Below are 19,893 nucleotides of genomic sequence, written 5' to 3' on the forward strand. Positions count from 1 at the left end.
TCATGAGGAAGGTGAGAGATCAGCCTAAAACTACATGGGGGAAAACTTGTTAATGATCTCAAGGCAGCTGGGACCACAGTCACCAAGAAATCCATTGGTAACACAATGCCGTAAAGGTTTAAAATCCTGCAGTGCCCGCAAGGTCCCAATGCTCAAGAAGGCACATGTGTAGGTCGGTCTGAAGCTTGCCAATGAACACCTGGATGATTCTGTGAGTGATTAGGAGAAGGTGCTGTGGTCATATGAGACAAAAATTGAGCTCTTTGGCTCAACTCGCCGATTTTGGAGGAAGAGAAATACTGCCTATGATCCAAAGAACACCGTCCCCACAGTCAAGCATGGAGGTGGAAACATTATGTTTTGGGGGTGTTTCTCAGTTAAGGGCTCAGGACTACTTCACCGCATCAATGGGAGAATGGATGGAGTCATGTACCGTAAAATCCTGAGTGACAACCTCCTTCCCTCCACCAGGACATTAAAAATGGGTCGTGGCTGGGTTGTGACTCAAAACATACAGCCAGGGCAACAAAGGAGTGGCTGAAAAAAAAAAAAAGCACATTAAGGTCATGGAGTGGCCTAGCCAGTCTCCAGACCTTATTCCCATAGAAAACTTATGGAGGAAGTTAAAGCTCCGAGTTGCCAAGTGACAGTCTCAAAATCTTAATGATTTAGAGATGATCTGCAAAGAGGAGTGGACCAATATTCCACCTGAAATTTGCGCAAATCTCATCAACTACAAAAAACATCTGACTGCTGTACTTGCCAACAAGGGTTTTGCCACCAAGTATTAAGTCTCGTTGGGCAGAGGGATCCAATACTTATTTCTCACTGCAAAATGCAGATGAATTTATACAATGTGATTTTCTAGATTTTATTTTTGATATTCTATATCTCAATGTTAAAATTATAGACTGCTCATGTCTGTCAGTGGGCAAACTTACAAAATCAGCAAGGGATCAAATACTTATTTCCTTCACTGTAATTTATCTGTAAAATAAAAAAAAATCTGAAGAGAAAATATTCATGTCATTATGTGGAGGCATATCACTTAGGGCATTTACCTTTCGCTATCTTCAAAGACTCACAATTATGTTTGATAAGACGACCTAAACTGTGCAGTTGACCACAGCGATGTGCAATACCCCAGCTTCTCTGCCATCTGGTTAATGAGGGAATAGTAGATTTTCAATATGGTGTCCTTTTGGCATCCTATGAAATTGGCCTAAGTGTACAAGTGTGTGTTTCATATGGGGAATTTAGACCTGAAGGACTATTTGGAAAACCTTGAGTGATGACAACCACTGCACAACGCTGTGGAGTATGTTGGTGCTATATAAACAATGGAACATAAATAAATATTGATTAGTTATTCAAAAAAAGGAGGCTTGATAACTTAAAATACTCTGAAATGGTAAAATTTATAGCTTTGCGATGTTTTCATAACCCTGACGTCAGAGACACATCAAGGGGGACGCATTGTTGGTAATTAGTGATGAGCGAAAGTGCTCGGATATCGTGTTAGCCAAGCATCTCGGGCGTGACTGAATAACATGTTCGAGTCGCCACAGCTGCATGATTCACGGCTGTTAGACAGCCGCAATACATGCGGGATTGCCTAACAAGCAGGCAGCCACGGGTACTTGAACATATTACACGCCCGAGATACTTGGCTAACACCCGAGCATGCTCTGATAACACTATATCCGAGCACACTCGCTCATCACTATTGGTAAAGCAGAACGGCCTTTGTTCTTTCCCTGGATTCGTAAGATATCATCCTCATTACTGGTCACTAAGCCAATTCCTCCTCAGAAAGTCTGATATATTCAATATTTTCTCTTTTTTACTTGAACAGAATTTGAAACTTCTACCCCACTGCAAAATATGTAACAATGTCACCCGCCTACCATGTGCCATCTACAACACTGATGTCAATAGGATTTGACCGCCCAGACTAATTATATGTGCATGTAGCTCTTTCAACGACAAGTCCAGCAATACCTGTGCATGGCCGGTCTACTCCTCCATTACTGAGAAATCAATATAGCACTTAATATATAAATGAGACTGAAGAACTATTTATATATCTGAAGCCTCTGTCCCTCCAGCTTTATTCCCTGACAAGTGCCGCTTTTTCTTGCTTGACGGACGGCTCCTTTGCCTGAGGACAGAGCAGAGAGGCGAGAAATAGAGCTGGAGTGACAGAGGCTTCAGATCTACACATAGCTCTTCAGCCTCATTTCCATATCAATTCAAATGCTGATTTCTCAGTAACAGAGGACTGGACTGCCCATGTAAAGGCACTACTGGACTTGGCTATTAAAGAGCCACATGCGTATTCAAATAGTTTGCAGATAGATTCCCTTTAAGTGACTTGTGTCTTTTGAGTTCTCTTAGACACCCAGAACTGGGGGGGCAATTTCTACCTCTGCATCCCTGTCTAGAGTAGGAAAGCATTGTATACAACTACAAAAACAGTTAAGTTTTTTCTTTTTTTCCAAGAAACAGTATCACATACATCCATAGATTGGTTTCATTGAAGTCAACAAGTAGCAAAATAACATACATGGGTCTTGGAGGAAAGCAGCCACTTTTTTTTTTTTTTTTTACTACTACCCCTTTAGGTGATTTGACCCACTTTGCTGCTGTTTGGCTGAATGGAGAGCGCTTTCTCTGAAATGACAGATGAGATAATGCAGCAGTCTACTAAACTGTCTGAATTCTGAGCTGTCTAAATAATGGCACAGAGTGGGGGTCAATACTTTCTCTCTTCTGAAGTTTTTGTGAACCTTGTCATCCAGCAGCGGTGTGTAAATTCCACCGGCTGAAGCAACTGTATGGTTGAGTAAAAGCACCAAACATCAAGAAAAATTCACGTCGCAAATGGATTATGTTGCTGAGCGGACTTAAAAAAAAAGCAGCAACCCGAGTATTATAATCAACATTATCCCAGCAGTCATATATTCAGTATCGCATACTAAAATGACCAAAACACATGATGAGCAGTATATAGTTCATATAATGGATCTTATGTTTAAAATATATTTATAAGTTAAAGGGCACCTGTCACGAGGTCAAAAGTGGGTAGTTTGGCTCCTACTTTATTCCTGCTGTTCCCCTCAATATTATGGGTTTTTTGTTTGTTTCTTAATTCTCCTTACCGTTTAATAGATATTTGGTCTTTTCATCTACTATTAGTTTTTATGGTTCTTGCCAAGGGGGCGTGGCTCACAGGATTACATGAGGGAGTGTCTGTAGACTGTTCTGCATTATTACCCTATGAGTAACACCCCCTTGATAAATACTATCTGAAGAAGTAAAACTAAATAGAGGCATCAATACCAAATATTTACATTTTTTAATAATTTGCATTTTGCCATTTACCTTCAGGAGAAATGGGGCAATTTAAACTTTTTATGTGTTTTCCTATTTTTTATTAGTACCCTTAAGGGACTTGAACTGATCTACTACACCACATACTACAATACTTCAGACTGGGATTCATAGGCATAATGCCATAGCGGATCCAGTGTCTTCAATAGGCTCCTGGCTGCCCTGGCAACCCATCGTCTCCCAGCGATCGGGTCATTGGAGGGGAGGAGAAAATGAGCTTCGCCCTCAAGCACAAGTGAGCTTTTTTTTTTAGGCAGCGCTCCCTCTGGCCGAACGCTGTAAACCTACATAAGGGGAGGCAGTGGAGCATAGTAATTGAGGAGGGGAACGGTGCACTAACTGCTCAAGGAATTCATGTAGGAGTGTGGTGAGCATCTTGAACCTGTAGGTGTTTCACAGAATTTTATATCATTGAGCTGTGAAAATGAAGAATTATGTTTTCCCACTAAAACGTTGCTTTTGCCCAAATTTTTTTTATTTTCAAAAGTTGTAACAGGAGAAAATAAACCCCCCAATTTGATGTGCAATTTCTTCACAGTTCGCCAATTCTCCTTATGTGTTCGGACACTACTGTTGGGTACATAGCAGAGCTGGGACGGGAAGGTGGGCAGATCCTCCTGGAATAGTGTGTGTGTGTCATCTGCAAAGCCTGTGCAGTACCAGATTATCAAACACAATCCTGAAGTCACCCTATTATGGAAATTACTCACATCTGGTAATTCATATGGGTGTAGTGTCTATGAATTCCCAGTTTGGAGCAATTTCCACAATAAGGTGACTGGAGGGTGGTTATTTTGTAGACGTTCTCCAAAACTAAACACGCAGTTGGTGTTGAGAAGTGAAAATTTCAAATATGCCACTTGGTGCCCAATACATTGTGCTCAACTTCTGGAGACATGGACCCAATAAATTGTTAAGTGGGCTCTTCCCACTACAGTAATTGTGGGACTCCGCAGTCATAAGGTCATTTGGATTTGGGAGTGTAGAGGTCGCTGAATTTTTGGGGGGAGAATCACGTCTAATTTCCAGAGATTTTGTGCTAGCAGTAAATGGAAGCCCGCTATATATATCACATGCCAGCCTTAATGAAGGACTAGCTGGAGTATCTCAGTGGTGCGTGCCATCATGCGCCTCCCCGGAAATGTTACTTTAGTCAGGGACTGGAGCACCATTTCTGGTGTAAAAAATGCTGACACTTTTGCTGAATTTAATTGGCAGGCATTTCACCCCCACTCTGCCCATTTTGTCAGAGCCGCTTCAAACTGGCTTGGAAGCTTTGAGTCAGGGATGATGTGGACTGTGAACTAAAGGGGAAATACAGTCACCATGTTATAGAGCAGTGGGAGCAGAATATATTCATTTATAGTTTTGTAAGAAATTATTCTGTATAACCTGAATTTTTTGAACATTTAACCCTCTGCTCTCTCTGGGATTTTGGGTCCATGGGCGGTCCTATCGATGACGGACAGCTTTCTTTGTGTGTCACTGATCGGACCGCCCACTGGACCCTAAATCCAACAGAGAGCAGAGGGTTAAATGTTTGAAATTCAGGTTATACTGAATAATTTCTTACAAAACTAAATATCAATCTACTCAACTATTTCCTGGTGACAGGTACCTTCTTTTAAGCTGAGTTATTGCAGTAATCGTGCCAGGAACAGGTCCCTCTGCTGACACGATCACCTTGACATACTCGTATGCCCATTTATGAGAACAGCTTGGAAAATTAGACATACTGGTATATCTAAAGTCGAGAAGGGGTTAAAATATTATTTCTGTAAAAGGAAAAATGAGCGAATGTTACTCTTTCTGAATTGCCATACAAATTCTGCATATTAAGTTGTATAGACCTGTACTTTTGAAATGTGATCTATTTCCTATGTAGATATTTACCGGACATTAGAGAGTTGAAGTTCGTCGCACAGATCTGCTTTCAGGCGTTCTAGTTCTTCTCTTAGTGGAATACTACTGTTCAGCTTCTTCTGTGCAACCTCTTTGTTACTTTGTATCCAGGCACTATTAAAAAAATAAAACAATTACTTTTGGTCCCTTTAAAAACAGGGTGGCACATGTTAAGGAGCTGAAAGTCCTAAACCCTTCATCCAATTTTAATGTGGATACCCTCAAATGAAAGCTGAAAGTCTGAACTTCAACTGCATCTGAATTGTTTTGTTTAAAATTCATTGTGGTAATGTCTAGAACCAAAATTAGAAAAATGTTGTCTCTGTCCAAATATATATGGACCTAACTATATATATATATATATATATATATATATATTATATACACACACAGTGCCTTGCAAAAGTATTCGGCTCCCTGGAACTTTTCAACCTTTTCCCACATATCATGCTTCAAACATAAAGATACCAAATGTAAATTTTTGGTGAAGAATCAACAACAAGTGGAACACAATTGTGAAGTTGAACGAAATTTATTGGTTATTTTAAATTTTTGTGGAAATTCAAAAACTGAAAAGTGGGGCGTGTAATGTTATTCAGCCCTTTAACTTAATACTTTGTTGCGCCACCTTTTGCTGCGATTACAGCTGCAAGTCGCTTGGGGTATGTCTCTATCAGTTTTGTACATCGAGAGACTGAAATTCTTGCCCATTCTTCCTTGGCAAACAGCTCGAGCTCAGTGAGGTTTGATGGAGATCGTTTGTGAACAGCAGTTTTCAGCTCTTTCCACAGATTCTCGATTGGATTCAGGTCTGGACTTTGACTTGGCCATCCTAACACCTGGATACGTTTATTTGTCAACTATTCCATTGTAGATTTTGCTTTATGTTTGGGATCATTGTCTTGTTGGAAGACAAATCTCCGTCACAGTCTCAGGTCTTTTACAGACTCCAAGTTTTCTTCAAGAATGGTCCTGTATTTGGCTCCATCCATCTTCCCATCAATTTTAACCATCTTCCCTGTCCCTGCTGAAGAAAAGCAGCCCCAAACCATGTTTGACAGTGGGGATAGTGTGTTTAGGGTGATGAGCTGTGTTGCCTTTACGCGAAACATATCATTTGGCATTGTTGCCAAAAAGTTCGATTTTGGTTTCATCTGATCAGAGCACCTTCTTCCACTTTTGATGTGTCTCCCAGGTGGCTTGTTGCAAACTTTAAACAACACTTATTATGGATATCTTTGAGAAATGGCTTTCCTCTTGCCACTCTTCCATAAAGGCCAGATTTATGCAGTGTACAACTGATTGTTGTTCTATGGACAGACTGTCCCACCTCAGCTGTAGAAATCTGTAGTTCATCCAGAGTGATCATGGGCCTCTTGGCTGCATCTCTGATCAGTCTTCTCCTTGTTAGGGATAAAAGTTTAGAGGGATGGCCGGGTCTTGGTAGATTTGCAGTGGTTGATACTCCTTCCATTTCAATATGATCACTTGCACAGTGCTCCTTGGGATGTTTAAAGTTTTGGAAATCATTTCATTTTGTATCCAAATCCAGCTTTAAACTTCTCCACAACAGTATCACAGACCTGCCTGTTGTTTTCCTTGGTCTTCATGATGCTCTCTGTGCTTCAAACAGAACCCTGAGACTATCACAGAGCAGGTGCATTTATACAGAGACTTGACTACACACAGGTAGATTATATTTAATAATAATAATAATAAATTTTATTTTTATAGCGCCGACATATTCCGCAGCACTTTACATTTCAGAGGGGATTTGTACAGACAATAGACATTACAGCATAACAATAATCACATACAGTAGATAACAAATACCAAGAGGAAAGAGGGCCCTGCTCGCAAGCTTACAGTCTATGAGGAAAGAGGGAGACACGAAAGGTGGGTGGTAACAGTTGCCCTGATTGTATGGACCAGTCATAATGTTAAGTGTGTAACAGTACAGACACAGAGGGCTAATGGAGGCATAAAGCATGTGGGAACATGATGCGGGGAACCTGGTTATGGTAAAACTTTTGGCTCTGCCACACAGGGATAGATTAGGTTAATGTGTTGGGGTGGTAGGCCAGTCTGAATAAATGCGTTTTCAGGACACGCTTAAAATTGTGGGGATTGGGGACTAATCGTATTGACCTGGGAAGTGCATTCCAAAGAATTGGCGCGGCACGTGTAAAGTCTTGGAGACGGGAGTGGGAGGTTCTGACTATTGAGGATGCTAATCTCAGGTCATCAGCAGAACGGAGGGCGCGGGTAGGGTGGTATAATGATGATATATTTATCATCATTAGTCATTTAGGACAACATTGGATCATTCAGAGATCCACAATGAACTTCTGGAGTGAGTTTGCTGCACTGAAAGTAAAGGGGCCGAATAATATTGCACGCCCCACTTTTCAGTTTTTAAATTTCCACAAAAATTTAAAAATCACCAATAAATTTCGTTCAACTTCACAATTGTGTCCCACTTGTTGTTGATTCTCCACTAAAAATTTACATTTGGTATCTTTATGTTTGAAGCAGGATATGTGGGAAAAGGTTGAAAAGTTCCAGGGGGCCGAATACTTTCGCAAAGCACTATATATATATATATATATATATATATATATATCTCTCATGCTTCAAACAAAGATACCAAATGTAAATTTTTAGTGGAGAATCAACAACAAGTGGGACTGTTTTGTTGAAATAATCATTTTGCATATTGTTGATATAACTAAATGCTCAGTCTTTTCTATTCTTTTAAACATGCATTTTTAATTACCGCGTTATTAACATTCGCAAGATTTCATTGATTGAGAGCACCATATATTACCGTACATGTATGTTTGCATGACTAAAAACACAGTGTGGTGTTCGAAACGCACTAGCGTTTATGATATATTTGTATGTCATGGATTTTCAAATATGTATCCAAATAAAGGCAGAAAGCTTTTTCATTCCATGCTGTAGTAACTTTTAATTTTGGATCAATTAGGCAGTTTATAATATGTAGGAATTAGGGCTTGTTCACACGCTGCGTTTTAGTTGCATTTTTCCAACAAAAAAAATTCCCGCAGTGTTTAATTGAACCAGCAAAGGGAATAAGATTTCTGAAATCATGCACATGATGCTTAGATTTTTCTTGCAGATCTGCCTCCAGAGAATATTTTTAATAAAAAAGGAGTTACCAGTGTGATACATGTGACTAACGCTGAATAGTACAACTGTACTTTGGCTTCTTACAAACACATTTTCTGTAGCTCTCACAACTCTGCTGTATTGTTACACTGGCTACCTGTGAGATGGAAGCTGAAAGGAACCTGCAGATGTGTCAGTAAGGCCGGCGTCACACTAGAGAGGAATACGGACAAGTGAGGCGTTAAAAAAACGCATTGCACACGGACCAATGATTCTCAATGGGGTAGCTCCCATCAGCCGTATTTTTCGCGCGTATTTTATACGGTCCGTGCCAATCGCAGCATGCTGCGCTTGTCAGCGTATTACGACCGTAGTACGCCAATGCAAGTCTATGGGTGTGCAAAAAAAAACGCATTACATATGGACCACCCGTGTGACTTGCGAGAAATATGCAGGACTTCTCCTGGTGACAGGAAATGGGCCAATCCATCATCAGGAAGCTTAGACATGCAAATTAGCTCAAAAAGCGCTCCAGACATCCAGGAAGTACGCCTCCACGGAGTCATGTCTGGCCACATTAATGTGGAGCTCCTAATTGTATTGGTCCAGGAAAGGCCTGAACTTTGGAACCAACGGGATGCCCATTATTCTGACCGGGGCCGCAAAGAGGGGGCATGGAGGCGCATCTGTGTGCACATGTTCCCAGACTTTGCCCAACAGCCACGTGAGGAGCAACAACACATTCGTAAGTGTCATTTTTACCAATCAGCTTAAAGGCCATAAGTGAGCTTTTTTAAATGTAGCCCCTACAATCCTATACTGTGTATGTAGGTATCCCTGTTTGCTAAAGAAAATTTATCTAAAAACCAGCCCCTACTAGGCCACGTGACTATGTGAAATGTTAGGAATATTGCTTAGCACAATTCCCAAAGGTTACAGTCCCTTTTCACTTCACATTGCAGTTGAGGATGTGATGAGACGCTGGCGCAGCATCAGCGACCAGTACCGGCGGGAAAGACAGCAGAGGGCCAGGAGTGGGGCAGCAGCACCGACCAAGTGGAAATACATCTATTTTGACCGCTTGGCATTTTGGCACCCAGTATGGATCTCAGACCGTAAGTACAGACATCACACCACATGACACATATGCTTTTTAGGGTCAGAGCTACATTTTGTTTTTTGTACATTTCCTAACAGAACTCAGTCCAACCTCACAGAGAGGGAGACAGGGTCAGATACTGAGCCCATTATAGACCCGGACGGGGGATGTGAAGAGGTGGCTGGCCCATCTTCTGACCAGAGCTTTTGCAACCCCCAAGCTCCACCAGCATCAGGACCAGCATCAGGTTCTGGACCTGGTCCAGACCCAGCAGAGCCACCAGCAGCCAGCAACTAGGAAGACCCTGGCAACAGCAGCAGCCCTACCGGCCGTGTTCAGGGGTCCCCCAGCCTGCAGCCGTAGGTCGCCGTGGGAGACGGAGAAGGGACAACACTGCCTCTGATACCCGGAGGCATGTAGACACAGGTGTCCTAAATTACCTGTCCAGGGCTGCCCAGGATGAGGGTGAAGAGGCATATTCCCGAAGCCTGGCCCGGTACCTCCGTCCCCTACCCCGTGAGGGGAGGCTACATGTGCGAGGATCCATTCAGATCCTAATTGATGCATGCACACACCCCAATGACCCATATGTGTTGTTTGAGTATCTTGAGAGGTGGCAGCTCTCAACCCGTAACAGTCTCCGCCTTGTCCGACAACCAGCTGTGCATGCTCAATTAGGATCTGAGTGTCCGCCTGCACGTGTGCCTACACCTCCACCCATTTCCCCCCCAAAACAACCTTGGCAACAACATGGCAAATTGGCAGCCTATAACGAACCTGCCCAATATGGCCACTTGTACAGACCTGGTGTTGGAGGCTGGCCCCAACCTGGGTTTGGACGATATGGTCATAATGGAGGTTATGATGGACGTGGATACAATCAGCCACAGGATTATAAATCGACAGTACCCTTATGGTCTCTTTGGTGCGCAGCTGCAGGAACATGGCCACATATTCCCACAGGGCCAAGATCATCCACCCCAACAGGGTGATGTTCAAGCTGGGCACCCCATCCCCAGCAAAGAGATGAAGGCCTCCCGCCATCACCTCCACCAAGCTACCAGCAGTTGTAAAATACATAATTTTATTTTTTGTTTTTGTTAGTATTTATCATTTCTTGTTACCTATTTGTGTGTCAAAAAATGCAAATGGTATATACAGAAAAGGCTAAATGGCCTGGGCAATATCTGCCATATGAAAACAATATGGTAAACCGTTTTCTAAGCTATATTTTGCATTTATAAAACATTTGAAAATGCATCTTTGGCCTTCTTCATGAATTATTTTAGGCATTCGATTAAGTAAGTCAACTTTATCACATATAAACAGACAACACAAATCATAGAACACCCAAAAAAAAAAATTATATTACACACACATAAGAACATCACAACATAGATACAGCCTGATCTTGCCAGGTAGTAGCACCATGAGGTGAAACAAAATACTGGGTGAACACATCACGTACTTTGAGTCCTGAGAGAGGACGCCGTAAAGGGAGCACATGTGGCCTAGGCCTATCCCCATTGTGCACCACACCTTCAGTCACATCAGATGAGGAGCAATCATGCAGTCTAGTGAGGTTATGGAGGACCACACAAGCTTTGATGACCTCATTGACGTTGGCTTCACTCATCTGAATGGCAGACTGGAGGACAAGCCATTAGGCACAAAGAATGCTGAAGGCGCACTCCACCAGTCTTCGGGCACGTGAAAGGCGCAAATTAAAAATCCTGCGCCGGTGGTCAAAGCTTCTGCGCGGGTATGGCCTCATGACATGCCTGGTCAATTGGAAGGCGTCATCCCCCACTAGGACATAAGGCACCGCTTCTTTATTTGAGCCTGGCAGCTGATGTGGTGGTGGTAGGTCCAACAGGTTATTGCACAGCCGCTGACCCATAATGGAAGAATTGAAGACTTGAGAGTCTCCATTTCTTCCATAAGCCCCAATGTCTACAATTATAAACCTGTAGTTACTGTCAACCAGAGCCAACAAAACTACAGAAAAATATGGTTTATAATTAGAATTGGGACCCTGAGTTCGGCGGCTTACGCACATGGATGTGCTTCCCATCCAGGGCTCCAATACAATTGGGGAATTGGCAGTGCAACTCTATTCCCCTGGCAATCCTCAACCAGTCTCCCATCTTGGGCTCTGGCATGACCAGATGATGAACTCTAGACCAGATTTCCGAACATGTAGTACGAACGATGCCGGATACTGTCAATCGCCCAATCAAAAACTCCAGATGGAGTGCTGCATAAGAAAGGCCAGTTGAGAGGAACCTAAAATTAAACAAATGTAGAAAATATATACATTAAAATACATGCTCAAGGATGCACACATTACATATAGATCACCAGAACAATGTGTAAGTAAGAAGCTAGGCGAACAATACATATACACATGTCCCACGGCTATGTAATGTGGAATAACACATCAAAGTGTTCTAAGTTTGAGAAAATATATTTGGTACCAATACCTAATGTGTCTTGGCCAAAAAGGGGTTACTGAGTAAGAGAATTATTTGAGAAAATAATAATCTATATACATTCTGTAGCTGAGAAATACATACCGTAACGTAAGGAGAAGGCGCTCCTCCGCAGAGATACATTTGCGCATCCGGGTGTCCTGGAAGGTGAGCCCTGGGCCCACTGTCTCCAACAAAACATCAAAGGTAGAAACAGTCATCCGACAATAGAGGAAAAACTTGTCAGGATGTGTCCTCAGAGCTGCATAAAGCCTGTGAAAGTGGCCTTTAGTGAGGCGTTGTCTCAAATGCAGATGCACCCACATTCGTCTCCTCCTCCTCGGATCCACAATCACTGGGTATGGCTGGCCAAAGCAGCGGGACAAAACCCAGTTGAACAGAACTCGGTCAGTTGGGGTGAACTGAAGTGTGTCTGACATGTTTGCTAACAACCACCAATACACCAACACAAGCACAGCACCAAAATGGGCAGATTGGAGGCTGCCACCTGATGCTGAGGCAATAAATAGGGTTGATGCTGATGATTTAAATCATGTGCAGGCCTCAAAACCGTTAAATGTCCATTTTGCAAGGTTGCGAGAAAAAAACGCTATACGGATGCCATACGGATTACATACGGATGCTTACATGAGAAAAATACGCGGCCACATCCTGACAACGGATGACATACGGATCACTATTTAGGGACCATTTATGCGTATTACGGCCGTACAATACGGTCCACATTTTTCTACGATGTGTGCGACTCCAGCCTTATAGTCACACACAGCTCTGCAGTGAGATCAGGAGAGTAGAGAGCGGCCATTACACATCACACTGAAAACACCACCTTTCATTTATAATAATTTCTGGAGGCAGATTCTCATACAGATCAGTGTCCAGCCCATAGTTCTTAACAGCTCATTTACATATGGATTTCTCTGGAATTAGACATTGGAATGCAGATTTAGAGGTATCATGATATTCAGCTTCCTATGACCTACATGCCCATAGGTCACATGGGTTCATAAGGTCCTTCTACACACGATATTGACATTCCCCTTGAGAAAGCGGTGCTTAGTGCACGCGAAATGTGCGTTGGGGCTCTTCCACCCGGTCCTGGAGCCTCCTCTGCTACCCTTATACCTTGCGGTGAGTCTCTTTCATTAGGTCTTAGTCTGGCATTGTTATTCATGAGTTTTTTCAGTACAGATTATCCATTGTAGATTTTATTTGCACATACATATTGTTACTTCCCTCATGTTTACATGCTATGTGCTATGCATACTTAGACTATTTACCCTTTTGAGACTCTCCCTTGCGGTCATACCTTCTGCTTGAACATATACTTGTCATTAATCCTTAATTATTATAATATTCAAGCATATATGGGCATTGGTGTCCCTCTTGTGACGCACCTGGTCCTTCCTGTCTTAGTCTCATCATGTGTATTTTTATACGTTTAATTGAGGTCAGCTTAATGATGTATCTAATAAAATTATATCTTTTACTAATTATTACCTATTAGCTCATTTTTTCTCCTTATACTCATGTTCTGTTTGAGCAGGTATTTTGTTTCCCTGTCCAGGGAGCCTAGGCATTTTGCCAATCGGCATTGTTTTTGCCACCAAGGTTTCTTGTATTTAGAGCATGAATGTTGTATGCATGAGTGTGAGGTATTGCTGACAGTGATAGAGAAGAGGTCATCATTGCCAGAAAGAAGGCTGCATATGTGGGGTGCTATTTCCAATTAGAGAAGAAAAATAGGATAAAGGAGAACTTGAGGGTGATTTGATGGCTAAAGTGGCATTTGATATTTCATAGATTTATGGTCATTCAAAAAATGTTCCGATAGCAAACCGTTTTAATATCAGTTTTACAATCAACGCTCGCTCACGACACACAGGCCTTGCATGTTACGGTAAAGGGGGACTCCGCTTCTTACACTCCCTTTTCCACTAACCTACCGTAATAGGCTGACAATGACCTGAGACCACCCCACAGCCAGGTCACACCATCCACATCACACTTTTTCCTGCCCTAATCCGTTTTCACAGGCCAGCGAGACGCCTGCACTGCTCCGAACAGTGGCACACGCGCCACCCCGCTCTGCCGAGCATTTCTTACACTCGGGCATACACAAGGTATCACAACCAATCTATTCTCGCCCTCTTCAGGGTTTGTGGCTATGTTTACAGCAGCAAGGAGCAAACTTATTACATTTTAGATTTAATATACAAAAAGAGTACAGTGCTTAGAAAAAAGATGAATAAAAACATAAATATGAGCAAAAACAGTATAAAATAAAAGGGATAAAATGGAGATATGTCCTAAGAATTGGATCCACGAGCACTTCTGGAGAAGAACGCCGCAGGAAATATGGATAGATCTGCAATACTCATTGTTATAAAGGGTCTTACCAGATCCCTCACTCCTCCCGGCTGACTGGATGCGATGTCCCTCATTTCTACTCTAGGTTATATTATTCCACAGGAACCTCTTCCAGAAACTATATGGCTGTCATCTTACCAAACACATTTTAGGAATTTTATCTACACCAAAATAGTATGATATATCCATAATTCAGGGAGATATTACATTTTTGTGGGTTCCTAGCTACCGACACTTTTGCGCTTTACCCACAGATCCCAACATGTTCTCTGATCATAGATATACCCATTCATAACAATTAGCAAAATAACAGTTGCGTGTCACCATTGACCGTCTTGGGATATTATCAGCTGCAGTTGTTAAAGGGAATCTCTCAGCAGGTTCTTGCTATGTAATGTGAGAGCAGCATGAAGTAGGGTCAAAGACCCCGATTCCAGTGATTTGTGACTTAGTAATCTGTTTGGTGTAGATTAGATAAAATGAGAGTTTTATCAGCAGGAGATGATCACTACTGGACTATCTGTCACGTGCCTCCTAGACCTGCCACTCTGTGTAACCCTGCCCTCACCACTGATTAGCAGCTTTCTCTCAATGCAGTGTTCACACATAGCTGCCAATCAGAGGTGTGGGCGGGGTTATACACAGATCAGCTTTTTGAGCTCTGCAGCAGAGAATCAGTTATTTTATCAAAACTGCGGCATCCAGTCAACTAAATGATACATCACTGGAATCAGGGTCTCTGCCTCAACATCTTTCTACTCTCAGATTGGACAGCAAAAATCTGCTGTCACCCTGTCTTTAAACAGCAACTGTGACTATAGACAGCATATTGGTTAGATATTTGAGCTGAAGTAACAGATTCACATTTGTATTAACATGGTTTTAAACTTTCATATTCACAAGCAAAAACAGAAAAAACTTTGTAATATCTCTCTCCACTTAGGAGCCACTTCAAGACAAAACAGACTTCCAGTACAATGAGGTGTTAGCTTAGCATATTGAAGTCTATGTAGTGAAGTTGGGGAAGAGAGGGATAGCATGAGAAAATAAGCAGAGAAACAGAAACCGTGCTGCAGTGTGATTTGGCTTATTCCAGTGCAGCGTTCACAGCTACACTACTTAGTACTGCTATATAATGAACTTCCTTGCTTCAGTGTTCTACCTAAGGAAAGAGGAACAGGAATCCATCTGTCTCTCTCTGTGTGTAATATATGGAAGACATTTTAGCAGCTAGTCTCCAGTTCATTCACTAGCTCAAATTACAAATAGAGGCCGAATAGGGGAAAAATGGTGACAAGCAAAATACAAGTCACAGAATGGCCACAAATATTTGTATTGCTCGTGTACACACACACGACAGCTTATTCTGAGAAGTATGTGCATCCTTGAAGTGGATGCAAATATTACCTTAAGGGAACACAGGTAGCAAAAATATGACTTTCCCTCCTGCTGTCATCCAATATGATCCATGTCCTTCCATTCAGGCAAGGACGTAATGTGGGTAAAAGCAGCAGCCTTATATGTTATTCTAATATACAACTGAAGATTTATCAGATGGTCTACAAGGCAGCTCATATGTCAAAACTGTTGCTTTGGATGCCACTTACGTAATAGTTATTTCTGTTTTCTGTGCTTGCTCCAGCTCTTCCTCTGGGTCCTTATATCCAGTGAATGAGTAAAAGGTCTTGTCCCATTTGATGGGCCTGTAGAATGGTGATGCAGTGGTCTTTGTAGACCTCACACTATCTGATGAGCTTTGTACGTGGTCAGTAGACAGGCTGCAGGAATTCAGAATGCCCAGGACTGTACTCAACAGGTCCCTAGAATCTAAAGTAAAACTGACTGCGCGAAAACCTATAAAGGCAAAATTAAATGCAGAAAATAACGAAATATGGTGACAAAAAAGAAACAACCTCTTACTGTCGATACTGAATGCTGTTTCACCTACTAAATACATTTATCTCATACCAACAGGTACTACCACTACAAACACACACTGAGACTAGAACCTCCGTTTTTGGGATCGAGATAGTCCCCAAGGTCAGACCCCCTAGCAAGCAGGAATTTATCAAACAGGTGACAGTTCTGAGTAAAAACCCCCTTATAAAAAGGCCATACAATACGAGTTCTCTGCAGGATGAAGACAGTCCCCAATGGTGTGTGACCGAGGTAGTGCCGGTGCAACACAGTGATGAACAAGCACTCACAGACTTACCCCCTGGATGTGAATGGCTGCTTAGTATTATGAATACTGATAAAAAATGAACTCTTATAAGGTGCCAGTCACGCAGATACATGCAGTGCGCCATGTCAACAGCCTATAGGTCATGCCCATATTATTAGAGGGTCTGGGCAGCCGCCTGATCTAAGTATATCCAACAGGTGTAGACACCTTATTTTTCCCACCAGCATTTAATTGTCTGGCTAGATGAAAAAAAAAAAATATATATGTAGCATTAGTTGATATTTTGGCCAAAATATGTAGACTTGGGTCAAGAGTCCTGTGTAGACTGCACCTTATCAAAGCCTTATCTGTGTGCATTTAAAATACTAAATAATAATGTGCAACCCACTCCATGGTCCAGGTCAGAGATCTCTGGGCGTGGAGAGGCGCTGCACAAATTTTTTGAACCTCCAGGTTCCATAGGACAGGTGTGACATCTGTGTGGCGTGCAGAGGACAGGCGACGTCTTGTCAACCCGGCTAAAGCCCAGGATCCTGGTGGGTAAGGAAGCTTTCACCCCTCTCGTTCTTAGCCACAGAGCACTGCCCTGGACCATGGACCGGTGTTGCACGAAGCAATCCGCTCATTGTTGCTAAGTATCAAACCCCACTTCATTGATGATCGACGCATGAGTGGTTACTCAGCAGTGTTTTGCACTAGCGCTACCTCCATCCTTTATCTTTGTAGCCTGCAGTGAGCTGGTATTTTACCCAGTGTATGTATGGGTAACTATGGCTTTTTTTCAATGATGTGATATAGTTTTTTTTTTTAATTTTCAGTGAAATAAGAAATGGATAGTTCTAAAATCTTCTGCATTATTTCTCCTACTCTCAGAAAAAAAATATATGCATGACAGACTGAAGGGGACCTGTCACTTCATTTCTTCATTTTTGCTGCCAAAACCATGGTAGTCTGGCTGCATGATTACAGTTAGGGTTCATTACCTCATGCGATGGAATCGGATGAGTGCAATCCGATAAAAAAAAAAAAAAAAAAAAAAAAAAAATCGGATTGCACTCACCCCAATGTTTCTTTATGGTGCAGCTCACATCTGCAATTATTTTCTCATGCCGATTCGGCATGCGAAAACAATCCCAGCATGCTGTGATTGCACCCAAGAATCGGATCACATCCATATAAGTCTACGGGTGCGTGTGAAACATCACATTGCACTCAGATATCACCCGAGTGCAGGGCGATTCCCGCTGACGCCGGCAGTAGAGGAGATGGAGAAATTACTTTCTCAGTCTCCTCCGCGGCTGTGCTCCGATCTGCTCACGCAAGAGGATCGGGGCACAGAGCACTGACACTTGGCTCCCTCTCGCAGCAGGGCAAGAGCCGAGTGTCATTAGCATATCGTAGCCGATGCTCTTGCACGAGAGAATCATCGGATACCATACGCTAATGGGACCCCGACCTTAGGTACGTTTTTCTGAAAAAAAAACAGTTTGAAAAGCCGGCTGAAGACCATAGGACGAGGCAAAACGAGTCCGATGCGTTCCGTGGCTCGATTTATGGTCCCTGGCTAGCATTTCAAACTATATGTTCTCTGAAACACTGCGCTATTTCAGAGAAAAAACATGGTTGTAATCGTGCAGCCAGTGCCTGATTCATACTGATATCAAAAGACTATCACTTCCAAGCAGAAAACTGGTGTGAACAGGTGCATACTATGCTGCCCATTGGCTAGGCAGCGAAGATCGAGTGACATGTACACTTTAAAGTTTGCTTCCAAGTGGAAAAAGAACATTTGTATAGTAAGAATTGTAGCATGCACTACAAAGAAAATACCTTCTTTAGGGCTCATTCACAGTTTTTCACGCACAAGTGCTATCTGTTTTATTTTTTCACGGATAGCATTCGTAGCTATGACAGTCTATGGGGTTATTCCCATTCCAATGCTGATCCTAATGTCAAATCAAACTTGGCAATGAACGTCTATGGTTTCACGTACATTAAAAAAAAACTGTTGTGTGAATGAGCCCTTAGCTAGAGAAGTCCCCACAGCACTGGATACCGTGTAGGACTGCCCTTACATCTGCCACACCAAAGAATTTATCCTGCTCCTTATAAAATAGTTTGGGCCGTATACTGGAATTGTGAGCACGGGTAGCAATATCCTGACCATGACAGACATAGGTATAGGACTTTGCTGAATCTTTATGTAGGAGAAGCTGGATTATGTCAACTTTGGTTAATTACTGTTATAAATGACGGAGAAGTCTTATTCTTGTTACTGTCACAGCGCTTCATTACATTTCTACAATGAGATGAAGGGCCGACCATGTCCTTCTTTATACATCCCATCAATGAACGAACAAAGCAAATACCTGATTCCCTCGATGACTCTTGATGATTTTCAGGGATCTGTACGGTTTCTCGAACGTAAAATGTAAGTTGAGCAGGTTTGTGTGACCTCAGACCAGGTTTTTGGATAGTCTCCAGATATCCATTTAACCTCTTTAGTGAGTTTTCGTTTACCTCCTATAAAAGGGTAAATATGAAAAATGTAACAATAAAAATGACCAGTGGTATTTTTGGTTTTGCATTTTCATTTTTCCCTCCCCTTCTTTCCAGAGCCATTACTTTTTTATTTATCCGTCAGTATGGCCATGTGAGGGCTTGCTTTTTTTGCGGGACGAGTTGTACTTTTGAACGACAACATTGGTTTACCATGTCGTATACTACAAAACGGGAAAAAAATTCCAAGTGCAGTGAAGTTGCAAAAAAAGTGCAATCCCACACTTGTTTTTTGCTAGGTTCACTAAATGCTAAAAGTGACCTGTCATTATGATTCTCCAGGTCATTACGAGTTCATAGACACTACACTATGATAGCAGCCTTCAGCTCATCTGCATTGTTGGGTCTTGTGTCTCTCATCTTCCTCTTGACAATACCCCATAGATTCTCTATGTGGTTAAGGTCAGACGAGTTTGCTGACCAATCAAGCACAGTGATACTGTTTTTAAATCAGGTATTGGTATTTTTGGCAGTGTGGACAGGTGCCAAGTCCTGCTGGAGAATGAAATTTCCATCTCCAAAATGCTAGTCGGCAGAGGGAAGCATGAAGTGCTCTAAAATTTCCTGGTAGACGACTGTGCTGACTTTGGTCTTCATAAAACACAGTGGACCTACACCAGCAGATGACATGGCTCATGAAACCATCATTGATTGTGGATACTTCACACTAGACCTTGGAAATCAAGGTCCCAGAGTCTGGAGGAAGACTGGAGAGGCCACAATCCAAGCTGCTTGAGGTCTAGTGTGAAGTACCCACAATC

The 19,893-nt window shown here is 42.3% G+C and overlaps 1 protein-coding gene across 3 annotated transcripts in view; it reads right to left on the reverse strand.

The window, feature by feature from the left end:
* The window catches only part of TCAIM (T cell activation inhibitor, mitochondrial), a 96,395-nt gene that overhangs the window by 56,183 nt on the left and 20,319 nt on the right, over positions 1-19,893 (reverse strand). For 2 of the 3 annotated variants that reach the window (XR_012230965.1, XM_073568873.1), the window contains exons 4-7: positions 18,943-19,096; positions 15,996-16,242; positions 5,287-5,409; positions 1,062-1,159 (exon numbers count right to left, since the gene is read on the reverse strand). Coding sequence is in view for 2 of the 3 variants with exons in the window: in XM_073568873.1 (XP_073424974.1) it covers positions 1,062-1,159; positions 5,287-5,409; positions 15,996-16,242; positions 18,943-19,096 (622 nt within the window). In the remaining variant the exon portion in view is untranslated. The remainder of the gene's footprint in view (positions 1-1,061; positions 1,160-5,286; positions 5,410-15,995; positions 16,243-18,942; positions 19,097-19,893) is intronic. The other variant, XM_073568882.1, reaches the window with a different exon arrangement.

This window comes from Dendrobates tinctorius, unplaced genomic scaffold (assembly GCF_039654945.1).
Source record: "Dendrobates tinctorius isolate UK_male_01 unplaced genomic scaffold, ASM3965494v1 ptg000005l, whole genome shotgun sequence".
Lineage (NCBI taxonomy): Eukaryota > Metazoa > Chordata > Amphibia > Anura > Dendrobatidae > Dendrobates > Dendrobates tinctorius.